Here is a 20892-nt window from a genome sequence, read left to right on the forward strand (position 1 = left end):
AATCAGTCATTGCTTTTGAATTGTGGTTCAACAGAAGCATTTAAAAAAAAAAACTAATGAAACTGGCCTGGAGAAAAATGAAGGTACCCTTAACTTAATATTTTGTTGCACAACCTTTTGAGGCAATCACTGCAATCAAGCAATTTCTGTAACTCCCAATGAGACTCCTGCACCTGCTGACAGGTATTTTGGCCCACTCCTCGTGAGCAAACTGCTCCAGCTGTCTCGGGTTTGAAGGAGGCCTTCTTAAGACTGCATGTTTCAGCTCTTTCCACAGATGTTCAATAGGATTTAGATCAGGGCTCATAGAAGGTCACTTCAGAACAGTCCATTGTTTTCTTCTTAGCCATTCTTGGGTGTTTTTAGCTGTGTGTTTTGGGTCATTATCCTGTTGAAGGACCCCTGACCTGCAACTGAGGCCAAGCTTTCTGGCACTGGGCAGCACATTTCGCTCCAGAATGCCTTGATAGTCTTGAGATTTCATTGTACCCTGCACAGATTCAAGACACCCTGTGCCAGATACAGCAAAGCAGCCCCAGAACATAACTGAGCCTCCTCCATGTTTCACAGTAGGTACAGTGTTCTTTTCTTTGTATGCTTCATTTGTGCGTCTGTGAACATAGAGCTCATGTGATTTGCCAAACAGTTCCAGTTTTGTCTCATCTGTCCAAAGGACATTCTCCCAGAAGCTTTTTGTCTGGTCAATTTGCATTTTGGCAAATTCCAGTCTCGCTTTTTTATGATTTGCTTTGAACAGTGGAGTCCTCCTCGGTCGTCTTCCATGAAGTCCACTGTGGCTCAAACAGCAGGAGATGGTGTGATCTGACACTGATGTACCTTGACCTTGGAGTTCACCTCTAATCTCTTTGGAAGTTGTTCTGGGCTCTTTGGTTACCATTCACATTATCTGTCTCTTCAATTTGTCATCAATTTTCCTCTTGCTGCCACGTCCAGGGAGGTTGGCTACAGTCCCATGGACCTTAAACTTCTGAATAATATGTGCAACTGTAGTCACAGGAACATCAGACTGCTTGGAGATGGTCTTATAGCCTTTACCTTTAACAAGTTTGCTATAATTTTCTTTCTAATCTCCTGACACAACTCTCTCCTTAGCTTTCTGTGGTCCATGTTCAGTGTGGTACACACCATGATACCAAACAGCACAGTGACTACTTTTCACCCTCTAAATAGGCAGACTGACTGATTACAAGTTTGAAAACACCTGTGATGCTGCTAATTAGAGGACACACTTTAGTTTAACATGTCTCTATGGTCAAATTATTTTCAATCCTTTCTAGGGGTACCATCATTTTTGTCCAGGACACTTTCATTAGTTTGTTTTTTAAAATGTTTCTGTTGAACCAAAATTCAAAAGCAATGACTGATTTTCATTAGTTAATTTTTATTTATTATTACCTTTGTCAGTTTCGCATTATTTCAGTGACCATTGTGAGTTTCTTTTTAATAGAAGGGTACCAACATTTTTGTCCACATCTGTATATCTTCTAAGAACTTTGGAATTATATTTGAAATGCTTCTCTGTGTTAGTAACCTTAAAAGCAGCAACAAAAACCACTTAAAACTTTTTAACAATTAATATTTTAATTTTTTAGTAAAAATTGTAAAACTTTATTAAAAAGGTTGTGGTGACAGGGAATTGTGCATTCACCAGACTGTTCATTGTTATAGCGTAGACAGGATTATTGTGGAAAAGGACTGAAGAGTTGAGGCTTATCCCTGCCTTGTGGATGCGTTTAATATTTAATTTCAGGTACATTAGAACTGGTAGTGCATTACAGTACTACAGTAACAAAACTTAAAGTCTGTGTTTACTGGTGAGAAAGTCTGTTTCCCCATGTAACAGTTCATAAATTCTGCTTGTTGGAGCTTAAACATTACCTAGGAAATAAACACATTCCCAAAAATTGTGAAAAGATCACTGAAATGCATGAACATGCAAGAAGGTACTGCAAAATTATATTTAAAGATTTCCTCTTAGTTTACATGCACTGAAATTAACTATCCAGAAATGAAAGGGCACAAACACTCCATAATATCTCTAATAATGTTAAATATCAATCTTAAAATATACATATAAATAAAACAACAAATGTACATACATTCTCTGTGGCATTTTACATTTGCATTTACACTATAGTCATTGAACAGAACATTTTTTGAAAATTTACCAATCATTTTGAGCCCTTTTATGCATGTTGTACCATAATGTCTTTTTTTGTTTTTGGTAGAGGCAAGTAATATTTAAAACGTAGTTAAATGGGTGGCTAAACTATATTAAAGTCATTCAAGACATTGTCACAATTCACTCTGACATCTTCTGTCTAGTTAGCGAGCTGTAATTATACCTTTAGTTATCTACACATAACATGGCCATAAGTATTTTCAGTATAGGCATTACTCCATGTTTTTTATCAGTCCATAATTAAACATTTCTTGCAACAATCCATAAACATATAAACATGCACAAAATATATCTGTCCACAGCTACGTAAACATATTTTCATGTGCTTTGGCTTTGTTGAGCATTTTTATTTTTGGTTTTGTTGTTTGTTGCTGTTTGTCAAGCAGAGTTTTCCCTCTGCTTTGTTTAATCAGAGTGATTCATAAGGGACCTGACAAGTCCTTTGGTCTAATCATCATTGTAGTGGACTTCAGCGAGTAGCCTGAGCCTTTCCAGTAGTACCATTTGATTCCGTTGAAGCGATTTGAGTTTTGGCCTTGTTGGTAATACATCCCATTCAGATTGGAGGGACCACAGGCATCAAACCACCAACCTGGACCATCAAAACAAAGATAATCAGGTTAAATATAATGCTGTCAAAGATGACAGTCCATACAACACTGTATATTTTATATTTTACTGAATTAAATGTCACAGTAAAATTGTTGCTGCTTTTGTGAGGTGATGGATTGTCACTTATTGCTGACACACACACCCTGTTTTGTTTTAGGTCTTCATGGCACTTGACATACTGTATGTAGTTCATAGAAACAGCATATACAGTCTTATGCAAAAGTTTAGGCACCCCTTGATAAATAACAGATTTTGGTGATTTTTTATTTGAACAGTGCCATAATAATGTTTTTATTTTTTATTTTTGTTCAATTTATGGCATAAGAAGTAACTATGCATCACTGTTTGCTGAAAATATTGTGCATTTTTTTCATTTCCAAGAGAAACTGTGTTAACATCTGTTCAAATAAAAAATCACCAAAATCTGTTATTTATCAAGGGGTGCCTAAACTTTTGCATAAGACTGTATATCTGTAAACAGCATTAAAGAAATCCTGAAGGCCTGATCTTTCAGGTAAAATTTATAATGGCCCATAAGATGGTTTTACATACTGTAATTGGACACTGTCACTAAGTTGCAAATTTATTAGGTCCACCTAAATAATTGGCTGTAATTCAATATGGCCCTTCCTTTGTACAGCCTATTGTCAAATCTGGATACCTGTATTACCCATAGTGCAAATAAGCCATTGACATTTTGGCTGGATATTAGTGTGTATCATGCCAACAGTGGGTGTTATAACCTAATATAACAGCTAATATCAAGTGGAGATGAGGCCTGGGCTACAGAGATCTTTTATATGTATAAGTTGCTTCTAACTTCGTGCATAATGCCTACAATGGTTGGACAAAAATTACAAGATAACATCCACATAAGATCTACAACACCAAAGTATGATCTGGATCCAAGTAATATTCCGGATCTGCTGATCCAGAATGTTCAAATCTATAGGGTTCATGGAAAACATGCCACTGTGAGATGACAAATAATGCTACAGATGTGCAAATAAGGAGAACTCTGCTGATTCAGAAGAATGTCAGTAGATTTGACATTTCTTCAAATGTTACTGAACTAGATCCTGAAGAACACAGCCATTATTGAAATATTGTTTTTCTTGTATAACTTTCAAACTAATAATTATCTCAGTGTGATTCCTAGTGCTAGGGGTAGGTTTTCATAGTCAGTGAATCATATTTTGAAGGTCAAACTATCGTGGGAATAATGATTTTAGGTTTAATGGCATTGAACTGAGCTGTCTTGGTGGAGGTGTGATCTGAGTGCTGTCCAGTTTATAAAAATGTTTCTTACCTCCTGTTGTCAGTTGTGAACATTTGCAAACACATTTATCATTGTCTGCATCCTTTGTACTGAAATCACTTCCTGGCTCCCCGATGCTGGTTATTTTGCCTGCTGTTCCACTGTAGCCTTTAAGGTGTATCCTGTAGAATGGGAAAGGAAAAATGGAGGAAGGGGAGGAGGAAGTCCATGACTACAGTTCCTCAAAAGGCAACATCCAGTTCACTTAGACCATAGCTTCACTGCTGTTGGATCTAAAATGAGCATTGGCAAAAGGATTAAAGTAGGAGCTACGCATATTTGCGTTTCAGTTTCACTCGCTTAGTTGTTGTTTTCTCTGCTGTTTGTGAATTTAAAACACTCTTGGCAATTCTTATATTTCCTGATGAGCCAACTAACTGAAGACCAGATTGGCCATAGTCAAATAGACATGTAGGACCCAAATAGAACTGTGTTGAAATGAAGCATTTCAAGGTGGTCTGTTTGTTAAATTCAGAGAAAGTAGCCTTTCCACTCATAAAATCAGCTTAGGTTTGGAAAGGAAATATTTCTGAATGTTGTGTTATTGCCAAGAGGTGCATACTAAATGTTAGACATCTTATGTATTTCCTATTTTTCAAATACTGACCAGTTTTATTACATTATCTTTGGGCTGATGCCAGTACAACATTGTCAACATGTATAATGGGTACGGAAAGTATTCAGACCCCCTTAAATTTTTCACTCTTTGTTATATTGCAGCCATATGCTAAAATCATTTAAGTTCATTTTTTTCCTCATTAATGTACACACAGCACCCCATATTGACAGAAAAACACAGAATTTGACATTTTTGCAGCTTTATTAAAAAAGAAAAACTGAAATATCACATGGTCATAAGTATTCAGACCCTTTGCTCAGTATTTAGTAGAAGCACCCTTTTGAGCTAATACAGCCATGAGTCTTTTTGGGAATGATGCAACAAGTTTTTCACACCTGCATTTGGGGATCCTCTGCCATTCCTCCTTGCAGATCCTCTCCAGTTCTGTCAGGTTGGATGGCAAACGTGGGTGGCCAGCCATTTTCAGGTCTCTCCAGAGATGCTCAATGGGGTTTAAGTCAGGGCTCTGGCTGGACCATTCAAGAACAGTCACGGAGTTATTGTGAAGCCGCTCCTTCGTTATTTTAGCTGTGTGCTTAGGGTCATTGTCTTGTTGGAAGGTGAACCTTCGGCCCAGTCTGAGGTCCTGAGCACTCTGGAGAAGGTTTTCGTCCAGGATATCCCTGTACTTGGCCGCATTCACCCTTCCCTCGATTGCAACCAGTCGTCCGGTCCCTGCAGCTGAAAAACACCCCCATAGCATGATGCTGCCACCACCATGCTTCACTGTTGGGACTGTATTGGACAGATGATGAGCAGTGCCTGGTTTTCTCCACACATACCGCTTAGAATTAAGGCCAAAAAGTTCTATCTTGGTCTCATCAGACCAAAGAATCTTATTTCTCACCATCTTGGAGTCCTTCAGGTGTTTTTTAGCAAACTCCATGCAGGCTTTCATGTGTCTTGCACTGAGGAGAGGCTTCCGTCGGGCCACTCTGCCATAAAGCCCCGACTGGTGGAGGGCTGCAGTGATGGTTGACTTTCTACAACTTTCTCCCATCTCCCGACTGCATCTCTGGAGCTCAGCCACAGTCATCTTTGGGTTCTTCTGTACCTCTCTCACCAAGGCTCTTCTCCCCCGATAGCTCAGTTTGGCCAGACGGCCAGCCCTAGGAAGGGTTCTGGTCGTCCCAAACGTCTTCCATTTAAGGATTATGGAGGCCACTGTGCTCTTAGGAACCTTAAGTGCAGCAGAAATTTTTTTTGTAACCTTGGCCAGATCTGTGCCTTGCCACAATTCTGTCTCTGAGCAATGGCCCAGCCAGAGCCCTGGCTTAAACCCAATTTAGCATCTCTGGAGAGACCTGAAAATGTCAACCAATGTTTACCATCCAACCTGACAGAACTGGAGAGGATCTGCAAGGAGGAATGGCAGAGTATCCCCAAATGCAGGTGTGAAAAACTTGTTGCATCATTCCTAAAAAGACTCATGGCTGTATTAGCTCAACAGGGTGCTTCTACTAAATACTGAGCAAAGGGTCTGAATACTTATGACCATGTGATATTTCAGTTTTTCTTTTTTAATAAATCTGCAAAAATGTCAAACATTCTGTGTTTTTCTGTCAATATGGGGTGCTGTGTGTACATTAATGAGGAAAAAAATGAACTTAAATGATTTTAGCATATGGCTGCAATATAACAAAGAGTGAAAAATTTAAGGGGGTCTGAATACTTTCCGTACCCACTGTATATAGTCTTCTACAGCAAGAACCACAGTAGTCAGCATTTTATGAAAAGCAGTTTTCAGGGATAAATAAATGTATGATATACGATCCAGGGACAGTCTGCACACAGTTTGACACTAAATATAGAAAATTGTATAATCCAGCCTTCCTGCTCGTTAGGGCTTGAAATTAACTGCCAGAGCTAATTCCGTGGAAATTCACCACATGAACCTCCAGTGTGGCCGTTAATGTGGTCTCATGTTCACTGTCAGTGACATAATTATAGTGAATTAGCCCAATAATTACGCTGATGCATTTCAGTCAAGTTTTTCACTATTGACTTGCTTAAAATGCTGATGCAGATGTCAAACTGTTGTATGATAAAATAACTCTTTCAGCTTTGGGAAGATATTCATGTGTGCAATAGATTACAAATACACTACACTACATGTGAAAACATGGTGCTTTAGAAATTACTGCACCTTTTTTTTTCTGGGAGGACTACAGCTCCTGAATGTTGCCACAAACAGATGTTAATTTCTTCATAATAATTGCAAGGCTTTTAATTTTCAGGCCACACTTTAGTTACGCTCCTTGCCTGAAAACTAGCAACAATTTTAGATGTTCAGGATTACAAACTTGAAAAGCACTGCTGTAAGGCAAAAGCATTATTATTTGCCGATGGGCCTCTTTGTCCTTAATAACTTGAGCTACATGAGCTGTAAAATTTTGACTCAAAGCAAAAATTTAACAAAAGATTCAGTAATTACCAAGCATCCAACACACTTATTACTTAGGGAAATGTTCTTTGATGTAGTCAGTGCAACATACCTGTAATTTTGTGCTTCACTATCAAGAGAAAACTGCTCATATTGTGAGAATCCAGAGTTTCCTTCCCAGTCACTCAGCTGGATCCTTAGTTTGTAGGATTGTTGATTTGTCAGTCTGGAGACAAATTCATTTCCTAACCAGAATTCACCTGAAGGTTCTCCAAACCCCTAAAAACACACAGAAATGTTATTAAAGCTTATTGAACTCTCCTAGGGATATGTAGATTGCTTTTTCTATTAACAATAGACAGAGGCTCACCTTCTACTGTTCATTTCTTGGCTTCACATTCACAATTTGGTACTAACAACGTATGCCAGCTTTTATTGTAAAGCAATGAAATGAAGCATTTCTCTGCTATGATCATTTAGGTTATGTGTTTTAGTGGCTGTAGTTTGTCTCTTCTTATTTGTTTGGCATCTATCTCAGTAACCAGGACCTTAAAACACCCGATGACCAAAACCAAATCTGGCCACTGCCTTGTGCATTTGGAATGAAGACTGTAGCCTGGGTTATATTTTGTAAAGGAAGGGAATTTCTTCTTGATAGCTTTTACCTTTTTGTACTCTTGCCACGTACGATGAAAGTCCACATGTCCGTCGAAGCGTTTTTGCAGAACTGTCCAGCCACCTCCTTCTGTCTCCATGTCACAGAAAGCCTTCATACACAAGAGAAAACAGACTTGATGTACTTAATGATTCAAAATGAATGTTCTGTGAAGAATTCATCCTCATTTTTAATTTGGCAGTGTTGTCTCATTTGAGATTTTGGTTAAAACAAATATCAAGTTGCAGAGAAAGCAAACAAAACTGAAGTCCAAGTTTTAAGTGCTGAAAAGTATCTAGGGAGATCACAGTTTTAGCTCAAGCATGCACATCATTAATGGAAGTCTGAGAACATTTTAATTTGACTCCCCTCCCCTCAAACAAATGCTGTTTACTGAACTCTTCATCCAGTAGTGTGCAGTGTTTTATTTACTAGGTTGTGTAAATGTGGGTAGCTCAGTGCATGTCTGTGTGCATGTGCATTGTCATGGCATTATTTAATATGTGCAGACACACACAAATATGCTGAGCGGTCCTTCATGATCCAGCAAGACAAGTCCTCTTCTTTATTACCATGTTGTTTAACTTCCTAAGTTTTTTTTTTATTTCTGCTTTATCTGATCTGGCTATGCTACTTGCCTAGAGATAAGAGAGTCTAAAAACTTATCAGCTTTACTTTACCTTAACCTCTGTTGTAGTGTTGGGTAATGTGAGCGTGTAGACTCCACTTTGGGTGTGTCCTGACTTGTAGACAGCAGCACAGTCAACGAATGTGGTAGGAGTGTCCTGCATCATGACAGTTTTGGTCTCTGCAGAGGAAATCAGCCTTGTTAATTTGACAGCACACAATTGCACAACATTTAAAGTCATATTCATTCATTTAGTGTCGCTCTGACTGCTGCAGAAAGGTGTGTTCTTTGGGCGCTCAAGTGTAACAGCACCAGTTTAGTGCCGCCTCTGAATGTGGCCAAAGTCACTGTTACATCCAACCGCTAAATGTAAGGCTACAGTCAGCAGATGTTTAACTTTGTTTATTGTTAAGACTGGAAATGAAGAAACAACTAGCCTGGCTCTGTCCATAGGTAAAACTATCTGCTTAACACCAGTGGATATATTGTATCTTGGCTCCTAGCAGTTGGCAGGCAAGCGGGCTGGAAACTTCCATAAGTTACTTATCACATAACCCCTGTAAAACAATTTTTACATTATTATATTTTTATATCTTACATCTTTCAGCTGACTCACCCTGAGCTGAGCTGGCAGAGATGGCGTGAATGAGGTTGTTCACAGTGTCCAGCAGCTCCTGCTGCTGATGTTGCAGGACAGTGTTGTTAGAGGAGACTTTAAGCAGCTGCTGCTCCAGCTCACCTATGATGGCAGTTTGCCTTAGTATTAGAGTCTGGAGCTGCTCCTTTTCTTCTTGAAGCATCTTAAGCTCCACCTGCCTTTGTTCCTCCATCTCCTCCACCTTTTTCTCCAGGAAGCTAAGGAGAAGCAGGCTACAAGTTCAGCGTTTGTCTTTGCTTGGGACAGTGGCCCACTGCTGTACTGCTAGTGACCCTGAAAATGTTTTGCCATATGCTTTTATGTTCTCACCTGTTCTTGTCATTCAGCTTGCTGATTTCATTAGTTTGGACAATTAGTTGTTTTTCCAATTTGTTGGTTGACAAGGAGTTTTCAAGAAGCTGGCGTTCAAGTCGAGTTGTATGATGAATTACCTATATATAAAAGAATAAGCAGTTCAGTTAAGCTCTGCCCAGAGATAGCTTCCATACGAACCCTTTAATGTGTGTGTGTAGGTTTTTATATGTCGGTACTATGATGTAAACCCTTTTAATCATTTTCAAGTCAAATTCTTTACATTAGTCTCAAGAACCTTCAGTAATGCAGTTTCCTTCATATGACACAGCCTGGTCCCAAGTTTAACTCACAACTGGAAACATGATATATTCTAGTGAAATATTCTTATACTACAACAGAAAAATATTTTCATTTTTAAAAAACTTAATGTTTCATATATTTTGCAAATTAAAACACATCTAAGCAATTTTGAAAAAAGTTTTACAAAATGTAACATAAGCTAGAAAACAAGCAATAAATGTGTATATAACAATATTAATGACAATCCCAAAAATGTTTGGCTGACATTTTGTCCTTTACTGCATTTGTGTTCCAGCTTCAACAACAGTTTGCACATTTTCCAGAATGAACAAGCAGCCATTTCCAAAATGAAAAAGCATGACAGGAAAGATCAACTCGATTCCAATACAGCAGACGTACCTGAACAAAGGAAAACATTCAAAATCAACATATTTTCACAGACAGATGTATTGAACCAAACTTTAGGGTTGGGGACCTTGCCTCTGATTTCCCATTGTGGAGGAACTGAACTCAGCAAAAAGCAGGTTGTTTACATGGATCCTAGCTATGTCTCTCCATTGGAGCTGTTGATGTCTTTGAACAGACGGATGTCTGATTGTGACAAACTGATAGACCCTTTCTGTGGGAATACGAGTGTGCTAATAACAGGAAATGCTGTACAGTTGGCTCACATAAGGTCACTGACGTGTAGCCACAATAATAAACTGACGCAGTCCTGCCTGTTTTTCCCCTCCGATTATTTTTTTAACACTCTGAAACTACATTATTTAATGCAGTGTTTCACAGAGCATGCTGTTCAACAAAGACATTATTCTTTCCATAAATCTGTTGTGTTTATATCCAGACGGGGTTAAACCGTTTTGACAGTTTTAACTTTTGTTTACATAGTAAGATTGTACTTTTATACATGTTATACCTCTGTGTGTCTGTGTGTGTGTGTGTGTGTGATGGGGGGGAGAGAAAACATATAGCCTCACCTGTGCCTCGACATTGGTCAGTTTCCTTGTTTGCTCAGCGGTTTGACTCAGCAGGTTTGTTCCGATTTCAATCATTGTAGCAGTGTGGTTGTGTACAGCAGTCTGTTGGATTTGGACCATGTCCTGCTTCATGCTTTCCTGTATGTAGTTCTCTAACTGCAGCACAGAAGAAAGACAATTATCTTTACACAGTGGGTATGTTGTGGATGTGCAGTCCTGCATTACATTCATACAGTAATTCACAGATTAACAGCTGCTCACTGCAGTCTGTAATACTGGACCCAGCAGCTGCCTTTGCTTCAGTTCTAGAACAACCTCGTTTGTAGTTAATGAGAGAGTACTCATTGTCATTAGTTCTTTTTTTCGTGTTCAGATTAACCTTGTTGGTTCAGGGGCTAATGTTGAGTTGAATGTTCATTATGCATTCATTGGAGTAAAATTAAAGTCATCCGTACGGACTCATTGTCGTGCTATCACTGAAATATTGATAGTAACGTAATGTTATGATTACCCATATACTTTGTGTTATTAGAAGAGAGTGAGAAGTCATGCTTACAGGGATTTTGATAATTTATTATATTGAAACTTAAACACTTCTCTTGACAGCACATAGTAGAAAGTTAGTATTTTTTATTGTTGCATTATTTTATCCCTCCTTATATACAGTAGCCTTAAAACCTGTGATCATATTGGACTATTTCACTGTTTTAAGGACTGCAGAGGTCTTTCCAAAATATCCTGGCAGTGAAATGTGTATTACTTTGTCTATGTTATACATTAACTCATAATATGCTTTTAACAACTATTTTGGAAACAGGGTGATGGTACTGAACCAGAATGAAACCATAAAGCACCATTGTCACATTATTTAAGGTGAACCTAAAAGAATTGTTACCTAACAACAACCTAACTATTTTAAACTTTTACATTATGTACTGTCACATATCCTGGCTTCACCAGGCTAGTCATTTATATGTGACTGTTTGTCCTGAAGGCTAAAACGTGGGGACCGTTTCCTAGCAAAGTAATGAAAAAATAAATGAATAACCTCTATCAAATTGCTATAAAACACTTAGAGGTCTGATGTAACCTTGCCCATCTCAAATCGCTTGGTTACAGGAATAATACAGTGCCTTGGTACATAGATGCCACCGGGAAGAAGGGGCTTAATGTTTAACCTTTACAAGATTTGTTCTTATCTACCTTATAGTATTGCCAGATTTAGAGACCAATCATAAGTTATTTCCTGCATGGTGTTCCTGAGTGGCAATCAGGTCACAAGACTTGTAAACAGGATGGAAGTGTTGAGTGAGGAAGTTACATCCTTCATGACTTGTGCACAGCTGGAAACCGGCATCAGTTGAATCTGTTTGCCATCTACACTAAGTTTGCCTAATTACTTTTGTTATTTACTAATCAGTCAGTAATGTAATCTCAAACAGTTCAATATATTATTATTATTATTTATTTAATGAACAGCTGCAATTAGTGCTGATTTTGTCTGTCTTCCTTTCTGGGTGTCCAGTTGTTTATGTTCTTGGATACAAACGGAGATGTGAGGAAGGTTGTCATTTGAATTGTTGGCGGGGTGCCCCATTGACAATACATGATCTTATCAGTTGTTTATGCTGGCTGCCGCAAAGGCGTCAGTAAAGAATGACTGTTCTTCATTCACATAAGAGCATGACACCAAATTGTTTTCTTCAGTTGTCATTAGCTGGTGCAGCATAAATGAATTAAGAAATAAAGTGAGGATACCCTCTGATGATTTGAAACAGTAGTTTGAGAGCAACTTACATCCAGCAGTTTACTATCACAAGTCGAAATAAGTGCCCGGCTCTCAGTGGTGACTGCCATTACAAGTGGGACCAGCCACTGCTTAACCTGAGCAAATACAATGCAGATACTGTGTGTCAAGCCACATATCTGCTTTTTGCTTGGGTGATGACAGGGTTCAGGGATGCTTTGTGTTAAAGGTTGGTTAGGCTTAGAAAATGATGTTGCTTACTGTGGTGCTCTGAAGATTTATGATGGCATGGCCTGAGACCCCCCTCTTTGGGGCCAAATAATGGGTAAACATCATTTAACTTGTATACTCACCTTCCATATGAATGTTCTCCCATTCTTCGGCTCATTTAATTGTGTATTATTGACTGACTGAACAAACTGCATCTTTTTAGTTAGATTTATCAATTGCAAATTCAACTATCCCTTAAATAATCACAAATAATTTTGCATCTAAAGTAGTATAGAAAAACGTTCCTAAGGCAAGTAAGTGTGTTAGTAAGGGCTTGTGCCACCACTGCTCCCCTAGTCTGTCATTAGGTGTTTTGCTGATGGTTGTAGAGTATGTTCTGACACGTTGGCCCAGACTTTCCCATAGGTGTTTAGTGTGGGCTGAGATCTGGTGACTGTGCTGATTAGCGCACTTTTCAAACACATCCAACCATAGTGAGTGGAAGCACCTGCAGTCATTATAGTTTTCCACTACTACGCTTTTCAGCAGTAATAGAGGTGTGGCTTTATCGTTTTATTATTGTATTTTATTATATAGATTTCAGAAGTTGTGTAACACCTCACTTCTTCCCTGCTTCAGGCCTTGTGTTTGTTTCTTGCCCTCTGCGGTCACTATTGTTAAAATCATTATGGCACTTCTTCCACGCCCCAACTGATCCGAGGTTATACCAGTATGACTCAATTCAAAAGCAGACTGTGGAGGCTGCCTGTGCAGGTATAACCCAGGATGGGGGCAGACTAGTTAAGACCCAAGAGCCTGCATTCTGTAGCACAGAAAGAGCACGACAAATAACAAGGCAAAACCAGGGTTAACATTGGTTTGTCGTGTCGGAGATGGAGAGCTCTAAAAGCATCCAAAGGACTAAAATTTGAATCAGATGTGGCTTTCTTCCTGCTAGACGCACATGTACTGTAGCTGGTTAACGTATATGTCGGCATCATTAGCATGCTACCGTTGGCACTTCAGTTTTGTATCTCTGTATTGAATTGTTCAGGTTGTAATTTGCAGTCATTCCAACTGACTGCAACGTGTGTTTTATTGTCCAGTTAGTGGAAACCAATGTGTTTTCCTGAATTAGTAAATGAAGTGATTTTGGTCCAGTTTATGTCAGACATAACACTGCAGTCCATGTAGCATTTTAATGAGAAGTTATTAAAATTTCCACCATCAACACAACTAGAAACGTGGGGAGTTTGTTCAACTATCAAAGTGTGTAACATGAAATTTCTCATTTCACGCACAGCCTAGTTTACATGTGTCAAGTATGTAACGCTGCATGCGATGAAATAGTGGCTGGATTATTAATACTTTATCAACATTTCTGGGGAAAAATACTCCTTTGTATAATATGCTTGTGTTACTACAGATACATCTGCTACAAACATCGTTGGATATATGTATGCATATTAATGAAATGTAAACCTCTTTATTTAACATTGTTTTGCTGCAATACAGCTGAAAACCACGAGCTCATGGGCTCTATATTCCGAATACATTAGTTCTAGAGCTGGTTATTACTGCTGCACTACCTGACTGCCACAACTGTCTCCGGCTGTCATGGCCACATATGATGTAGTTTCAGAGACAGGACAGGAGGGGTGAAGAATGATGGAGGGACAAGAGGAGTGGATACTGCTTAAGTTTGTTTTGAGTCTCACTTCACCCTTAATGGTTGAAATTAGAGGGAGAAGTTAGTTAATGCAGCTTTTAATGGCCAACACACACTTGTACTGTTTGTCGGTGCTCTTAGATTTAATTAATAATGTAAAACGTCTTGAGTTCTTACAAATCAGTTCGATCCTTTATGGCAAAGTATCAGGTTAATTTTAGGAAGAAACATTTGTATTTTGAAATGTTTCCCATCATTCTTCACACATTAGCCCATATTTATTTTTTCCTTTGCAAATTCTTTAGGTGAATTCACACAGCAGAACAAGGAAATACTGTATGTTTCCTCCATTTCCACAGGCCAATAAAGTACTGCTAAATCTTTGGTGACATTAATCAACAATGATTCTTTCTGTGTAAGAAATATGTAACTTGGCACGATATCAGATATGCTGTTGGTCTTTATAAAACATTCACTTGTGTTTTGAAGGGGCTTTGACTTCTAAAGCAGCACTTGAGTTCTTGCCTGTGTGAGTGTAGTTACTCTGTGTCTGTCATGTAGAATATCCAAGGCAGGTGCCTCTGAGCTCTTCTGTGGGATAAATCAGTGTTTGTTTTGTTTCAAGACAGGAATTGTGTGACCAAGCTGTGAGTTGTTCTTGTATAGGTCACATTGAAGAGGATGAGGAGAGGGAGGGAGAAAAGAAGAAGTTCACTTGTAATGGCTGAGTAAACTAAAAAAGAAGTATGCATCCCTATGTGGACACCTGTGTTGAGTCTTCATCAGCACATTTTTGTGTTTGCTAAAATAGAATCCCAAAGAATCAGCCGATCTTTAAGAGAAACCAGCTCTGACATAACTCTTGTTCTTGTTAATGTAATGTTTTGCTCATTTAAACTGGTTTTGCCATGTCTTTTGTTGAGTTCACCAGTTTTATTTTGTAGTATTGATCAAACCTGTCTCATGTCAGTATGAGCTTGAATGAACTATCCATCACATCACATGAAAACAGATATCCTTGAATCCCTTCTGGATGTTTCCTGTTCCACCTGCAGAAGTGCATTAGATACTTTCACAAGGGCTTAGACAGAAATCTAGAAATCAACAATTCATCTAAGTTAGTTGTATAACCCATAATAGGTGTTTGTCTTTCTTTAAAATTGGCACAAACATTTGGAGTGGACATGAGAATCTCTTCACTGATACCTGTGTGGACACACTTTCAGCTGATCAGCACATTTTGTCCTCTTACACATCATAGCAGATACCTAAACAGACTTTGTTCTTACTTTCAAATCCCTCCACAATCCATCCACAGTCACTGATATCACAGTATTGATGTTATGACTTAGATATGACACAACTTTACCTTAAGCAGCCACTGTGTGTTGTTCTCCATGATGAGTTCCAGTTGTTCCAGCCTCTGAGCCGACTCGTCCATGGGTCCATCTTTTTGAAATGAATAATAGCTGCTGCTCTGCGTTTGGCAGTTTTCCTGCTCAGGCAGCAGAAAGGTGTAGCTACATGGCCCGTTCTGGATCTGAAATTGTCTCTTACCATCAATACTGTATCCTGTCTCCAGACCAAGACAGAAACTTAAAACCAGTAAGTTCACATTCAGCATCTTCATAGTTGAGCTTTTTAGCTAAAAAATAAAGTTAGTACAGTTATAACTCCTTGTATTTTCAGGTGTTCCTTAATCTTCTCTCAGTGACTGGACTTCTTTTCCCAACAACATCCAAGTGTTAACAGTTTTCTTGAGGGTCTGCAGATTCCTTTTATTATCTGCCAGTTGAAGGAGAACAAAAAGCATTCAGGAATTAGAAGTAGTGTGTCATTCCCTTGGGTCACTGGTGCCAGACTGCATGTGTTTGCCTTTCATCATGCCCCCAACCACTTGTTTGAGCTGCCTATGGCCCCTCTCATTAGCTAACTGTGAGTTTTAAACCACTCCCCCTTCACTGTGTCCGTGTCACTGTGACGAACACTGAACTGGAGATTCCTTTCAGTGCACAGTCACTGAACAACACAGAGGACCAGATGCACAAACCACACATCTTCCACTATATCCTCTACAATACCCAGGCGTTTTTTCTGCTGTAGTTCCAACACCTACTCAGGATGCAGCTGTCCAACTTCAGGACACACTGTTATAGTAGCTGGGTCTATCTCATTCATTGAAAAATGTTTCCCAGCCTACGACAAACACAGTAGCATCTTTGAACAGCACATTCAAAGGAAAAAAGCCTGCGTATTTTCCTCTTTGTTCTTTGAAGATGCTTGTTGAAATCAAATCTGCTAAACTTTGCTTAATCCATTTTAAGTTCATAATGTTCCACAACATTTTAAAACTCTGATCTTCCTTCAGGTCTCGGTCTTTACATTAGGTCTTAAAAGTCATTTTGTCTTGACACAGCCACATTTTAGTATCCACTGTGCCATATCCATTTTTTGTCAGGAAAGGCTTACATTTTCCCTCTGTAGTTTGATAGAAATTGTAGAATTGTAGGAAGTAGGCTGAGGTAATAGTTACTGTATAAGGGAAATGCAACATATTTAAGGCACATTACCAAAGAGGAAGGGCTTCTCGTCATTCCAGTAACACTGGCTTATTCATGTGTTCTGACTTTATCACTCAAACAGCAGATTCATTCACACCAGTTCTTCTATTTGAGTTTGTTTTATGGTTATTGAAAGCATAGGGGAAGGAAGAGATGAGCTTTTTTTATTATTATTAAATAGATGGCACTTCCAGGGGACATTCATTCATTTATCACTGTGCCATATCCTATGTATACCACACACAAGCCAGGCTATGATGATCTCCGCTTATTGTCCACGGGTCCATCCACAATTCTATGTCAGGTTGTTTTATTCTTTTTTGAAAGCACATGGGTGTGAAGGGACATGAACAGTAATTCAATTAAACAGGTGACGCTTCCAGGGGACACTCTTTGTTTAATTTATTACTGAGCCAATTCATGTGTATAACCACACACCAGACAGTTTTCCCATATGTGAGCAATCAATGTGACGTCTGCTGAGCTCTCAAGAATGCATTATATTTCATTATACAGGACTGTTAGGCTTAATTTATTCTTGCCTGGTGTTCATTATTATAGAGCTGCTCAAGCTGCTTATCTCTCTATCCACCCTCTCTGCACACCCACTGTGTGCAAGACAAATGTACATACGTGTACATTGAGTGGCGAGATATTGATTAGGTGGCCAGAATAAGACTATGTGGCATTTACCCATGTGAAGAATAAATACATTGTTGCTGGCACAGATAAATGCAACTCATCTAAGATGTAACAGTTTTGAGATTGTGAAAATGCTTCTTACTCTCTCTGGCCCATCTTTGAGCGATATGAGTAAAATTAGCACTCTGATGCCGTTGATGCAACAAACAGGCTGGTCCAGCTCGCTACTAGTTTACAGACTAATATTTTTAGTGCCACCTTAAGATGCAGACGTATAGTAGATGTGGGTCATGATAAATGTATCTTTAGTGCAGCAGTATTCAAGATAAGAAATGAAATTTACACAAATCCAAATTGCTGTTGGAACACATCACAACAAGTAAATTGTTTAATGACAATTAATGAAGAATTTGTCATTTACCTTCACAAATACTGACACATGCTTTACAGGTTCTCACATTTATTGAGCCACTTTTACAGACTTGTTAGGAGCAGTGTAAGATTGTTTGTGTGATATACAGTAACTCAATAATAAGCAAGTAGAATTGAGCTTTGTCTTCATTTCAACTCACTGAAAAACTTAAAATTGTATTCTTAGCAGGAGGATATGAATCACCACATGGATATGTACTTTTTGTGCCATTATATTCTTTAGCTCTCTTTCATGTTACCCTTTTGTGTTGGACTGTTATTCCAAGATTTAAAGCTTCTTTTCTCTCATAATAGACATTACATATAGCCTTCGTCATGCTCTTCAAAGTGTACAGTGTGTGTTAATGTTAACCTGACCCTCTCCTAAGCCTTCTGACCAGTCCCTGGTTATTGACGTAAAGTTAAACCTGTGTGAACGCTGTCAACAGACTAAAAGCCTTATAGCTGACCCTGTTGGATACAGACCAGGCCTGTAGTGAGAGTTCACCTGCTCAGAGCCGAAATGAAGAGTGCTAAATAGCTTGTTCGAAAATACTTAGTCTCTTAATGGTGAAAAATTAGTTTAGGTTTCACTGTCAGCAGTGACTAAGCAGAACTTCCTTGTCATAACAATTATAGACAATGAATGGAGTTGTTTACGCTGGATTTCATGGTACATTTAGTTTTCCAGGGGTGGTGCTCCAGGGTATGTTCTTCATGAATTTCACAGCCAGACTGTTGCAGCTTCTGCTGTATCACTCGCAGCCACCTTCAGGCCAGTTTCAGTACTGGATCAATGTTACTGTGACTTGCTTCGATGACTTGCAAATTAGGATGTTTGGGGTTACAGTGGATACTTCATTTATTTATTTAGAAATATGATGTGTTGTAAATGTGGCAGACTTTGGCAAAAGACATAATATCAACTTTGGCAGGTTGATATTATCCAGGTTGATCAGAGAAAACATGAAACATGAGACTAGTTTCCATTTTAAACCCTTATTAACTAGAACTACAGGAAAGAAAGGTTTCTTGAAAATCCAGACATACAGTGTATGCTGGGAAGTGTGCCAGTAACCTACCAATGTTCTAGAAAAAGTTTAATTTGATGAGTTTAATGAGTAATCAGCAACACATTTATTCAACTCATAGTTCACTGTAAGCCACACAACAACATGAAGTCGTACTGTAAGTTCTCTAAGGCCCCTGCATACTCATAGTCCACCCACACATGTTTTCACTTGTGTTGCCTGATTAGAGCTCTTCCCCAGGACCATATTTCCTACCATAACTTAGTCAAACTTTAACCTGACTAGATTGGTTTAACTGAGTCTGATTTCACTGAATGGATTATGAAACTTTAGAGTGGAAGCACCAGTCGTTAAACATTTGCTGTTACTTAACTGTAACTAGCTTCCAGGTAGAAAAAGAGAGATTGCTCTCAGGAAATCCACATTCAATAAATGATGTAAAAGGGAAAAAAGACATGTAACTGCTGGAAAACAAACAGATCCAGTGCCTTTAGTTTACATTAGGATTCTCCCACTGTGTCAAACTGTTCAGGCATAGGGCTGGGGTTAGCAGGCATATTCTGGAACATTATCAGTTTATATTAAAATTATCAGTTTATATTAAAATGCAGTTCTTCAGATGATCTTTGAAGGAAGCATGTTATCCTGTTGTCTCAGCTGGATCCATTTCTCCAACCAGAAAACAGTTCATTGTTCGCTTTTTAACTGAAAGCTACTCCTTCCAGATTTGTCGTCTCCAGAGGCACCTGTCTGCCGGGGAGCACCAGCAAGACCTGTTCCAAAACCAGCCTGCCATGTTTGTGTCCCAGCACTCCCAGCCGCCCACTCAGAGCTTGGTGGAGCTGATCCAGCTATGTGGAGGAACAATCTGCAAAACTGTGCGGCAGGCAGGTATCTGCATAGGGAAGTACAGTGGCAGGAGGCCAGAGGGATGCAGGATCCTGTCTGAACAGTGGGTGCTGGGTAAGATACTTTCTGCTGGTCTCTTTGCTAAATGATAAATTATTTTACCATTATCATTTATGGTTATTTCTCTGATTTGTTTTGTGATTTTATTTCAGATTGTATCACATATCTGAAGCAGCTGTCATACGATAAGTACGACTTGGAGTGAAAACTGAAACTTTGTTTGAACTGTGAAGTTTTTAATTTTATGCTGGTGGTGTCACTCATACCGTAACTTTCTACCTTACTTCTGTTGTGGAGGTTTGTCTTTGTCTTGCTTTGCAAATGTTTTCAGGGACTTTGCATAAATCCTCACAAATGATCTTGTTTCTTGTACTTTTGAGTGACCATGAAATCTCAATACTCCTTAGGACTACTGTGAAACTGCCATACTGAAAACTTGTCACTTTATGTTCATCCTTTTTAATCCCCCCCACAGTCAAACCACTACTGTATAACTGTGCTTTTCACAGGTCATGAGACTGAGCCAGACTGTTTTTCCGTTATATTTGTTGAGCAATACCAGCACTCTAATAGAGCTATCACACTGTATTACTGAAATGTTTCATTGTCATTTTAATAAATTCAAAAGTTTTGATTTTGATTTGTGGCTTTTTTATTTTATTTTATGTCAAATGAAGAGTTGTTTAAGAATCAAGGTCAATTCAACAGTTACACAGGAACAATTCACATTTTGATTGATCAGCATTGAACAACATATACACTATAACAAAACTAGTTGCTTTTTTGTGATGTACTTTTCAGTTTTACTGAAATTGAGTCATGAGATTGTGTGTTAAGCTGTCTAAAACGGTTTTCACAGTCATGGTATAATGAATGTATCACCCTTTTGTGAATTACAATTACAGTAACTTTGCCATTTCAACTAATGTTACTATTTTGAAATATTTACTATATTCAAGTTATGATGTATGATAGATACATAAAAAACAACAATAGAATGGAAAAACTACCAGACAACATATAACAGTACAGTGATGTGTCCAATAAATGAAGAAAATAGCTGTT

The 20892-nt window shown here is 38.6% G+C and overlaps 2 protein-coding genes across 2 annotated transcripts in view; one reads left to right on the forward strand and one right to left on the reverse strand.

Annotated features, from left to right (window-relative positions):
- The window catches only part of mcph1 (microcephalin 1), a 37105-nt gene extending 16666 nt beyond the window's left edge, over nucleotides 1-20439 (forward strand). Inside the window, exons 21-22 of the mRNA XM_020603256.1 lie at nucleotides 19644-19881; nucleotides 19980-20439. Coding sequence (XP_020458912.1) covers nucleotides 19644-19881; nucleotides 19980-20032 — 291 coding nt within the window. The 3' untranslated portion in view covers nucleotides 20033-20439. The remainder of the gene's footprint in view (nucleotides 1-19643; nucleotides 19882-19979) is intronic.
- angpt2a (angiopoietin 2a) lies at nucleotides 1737-16338 on the reverse strand. Its single transcript, XM_020603133.1, has 9 exons — nucleotides 15643-16338; nucleotides 10648-10803; nucleotides 9386-9507; nucleotides 9035-9273; nucleotides 8471-8598; nucleotides 7801-7902; nucleotides 7248-7414; nucleotides 4125-4255; nucleotides 1737-2795 (listed from the first exon to the last, which is right to left on the reverse strand). The coding sequence occupies exons 1-9, from the start codon at nucleotides 15901-15903 to the stop codon at nucleotides 2623-2625; spliced, it is 1479 nt and encodes a 492-aa protein (XP_020458789.1). The 5' UTR covers nucleotides 15904-16338; the 3' UTR covers nucleotides 1737-2622.
- Nucleotides 20440-20892: the final 453 nt, after the last annotated feature.

The sequence above is a fragment of the Monopterus albus genome, unplaced genomic scaffold, assembly GCF_001952655.1.
Source record: "Monopterus albus unplaced genomic scaffold, M_albus_1.0 scaffold60.1, whole genome shotgun sequence".
Taxonomy (NCBI): domain Eukaryota; kingdom Metazoa; phylum Chordata; class Actinopteri; order Synbranchiformes; family Synbranchidae; genus Monopterus; species Monopterus albus.

Excerpts from the sequence above, each read along its gene's own strand:
- angpt2a (XM_020603133.1), bottom strand. The coding sequence starts at position 15,903 with ATGAAGATGCTGAATGTGAACTTACTGGTTTTAAGTTTCTGTCTTGGT. Across the intron at positions 10,804-15,642 it reads ACACACAGTGGCTGCTTAAG|TTAGAGAACTACATACAGGA; the intron begins GTAAAGTTGTGT and ends TCTGTGCTGCAG. Across the intron at positions 7,415-7,800 it reads CGTGGCAAGAGTACAAAAAG|GGGTTTGGAGAACCTTCAGG; the intron begins GTAAAAGCTATC and ends GTGTGTTTTTAG.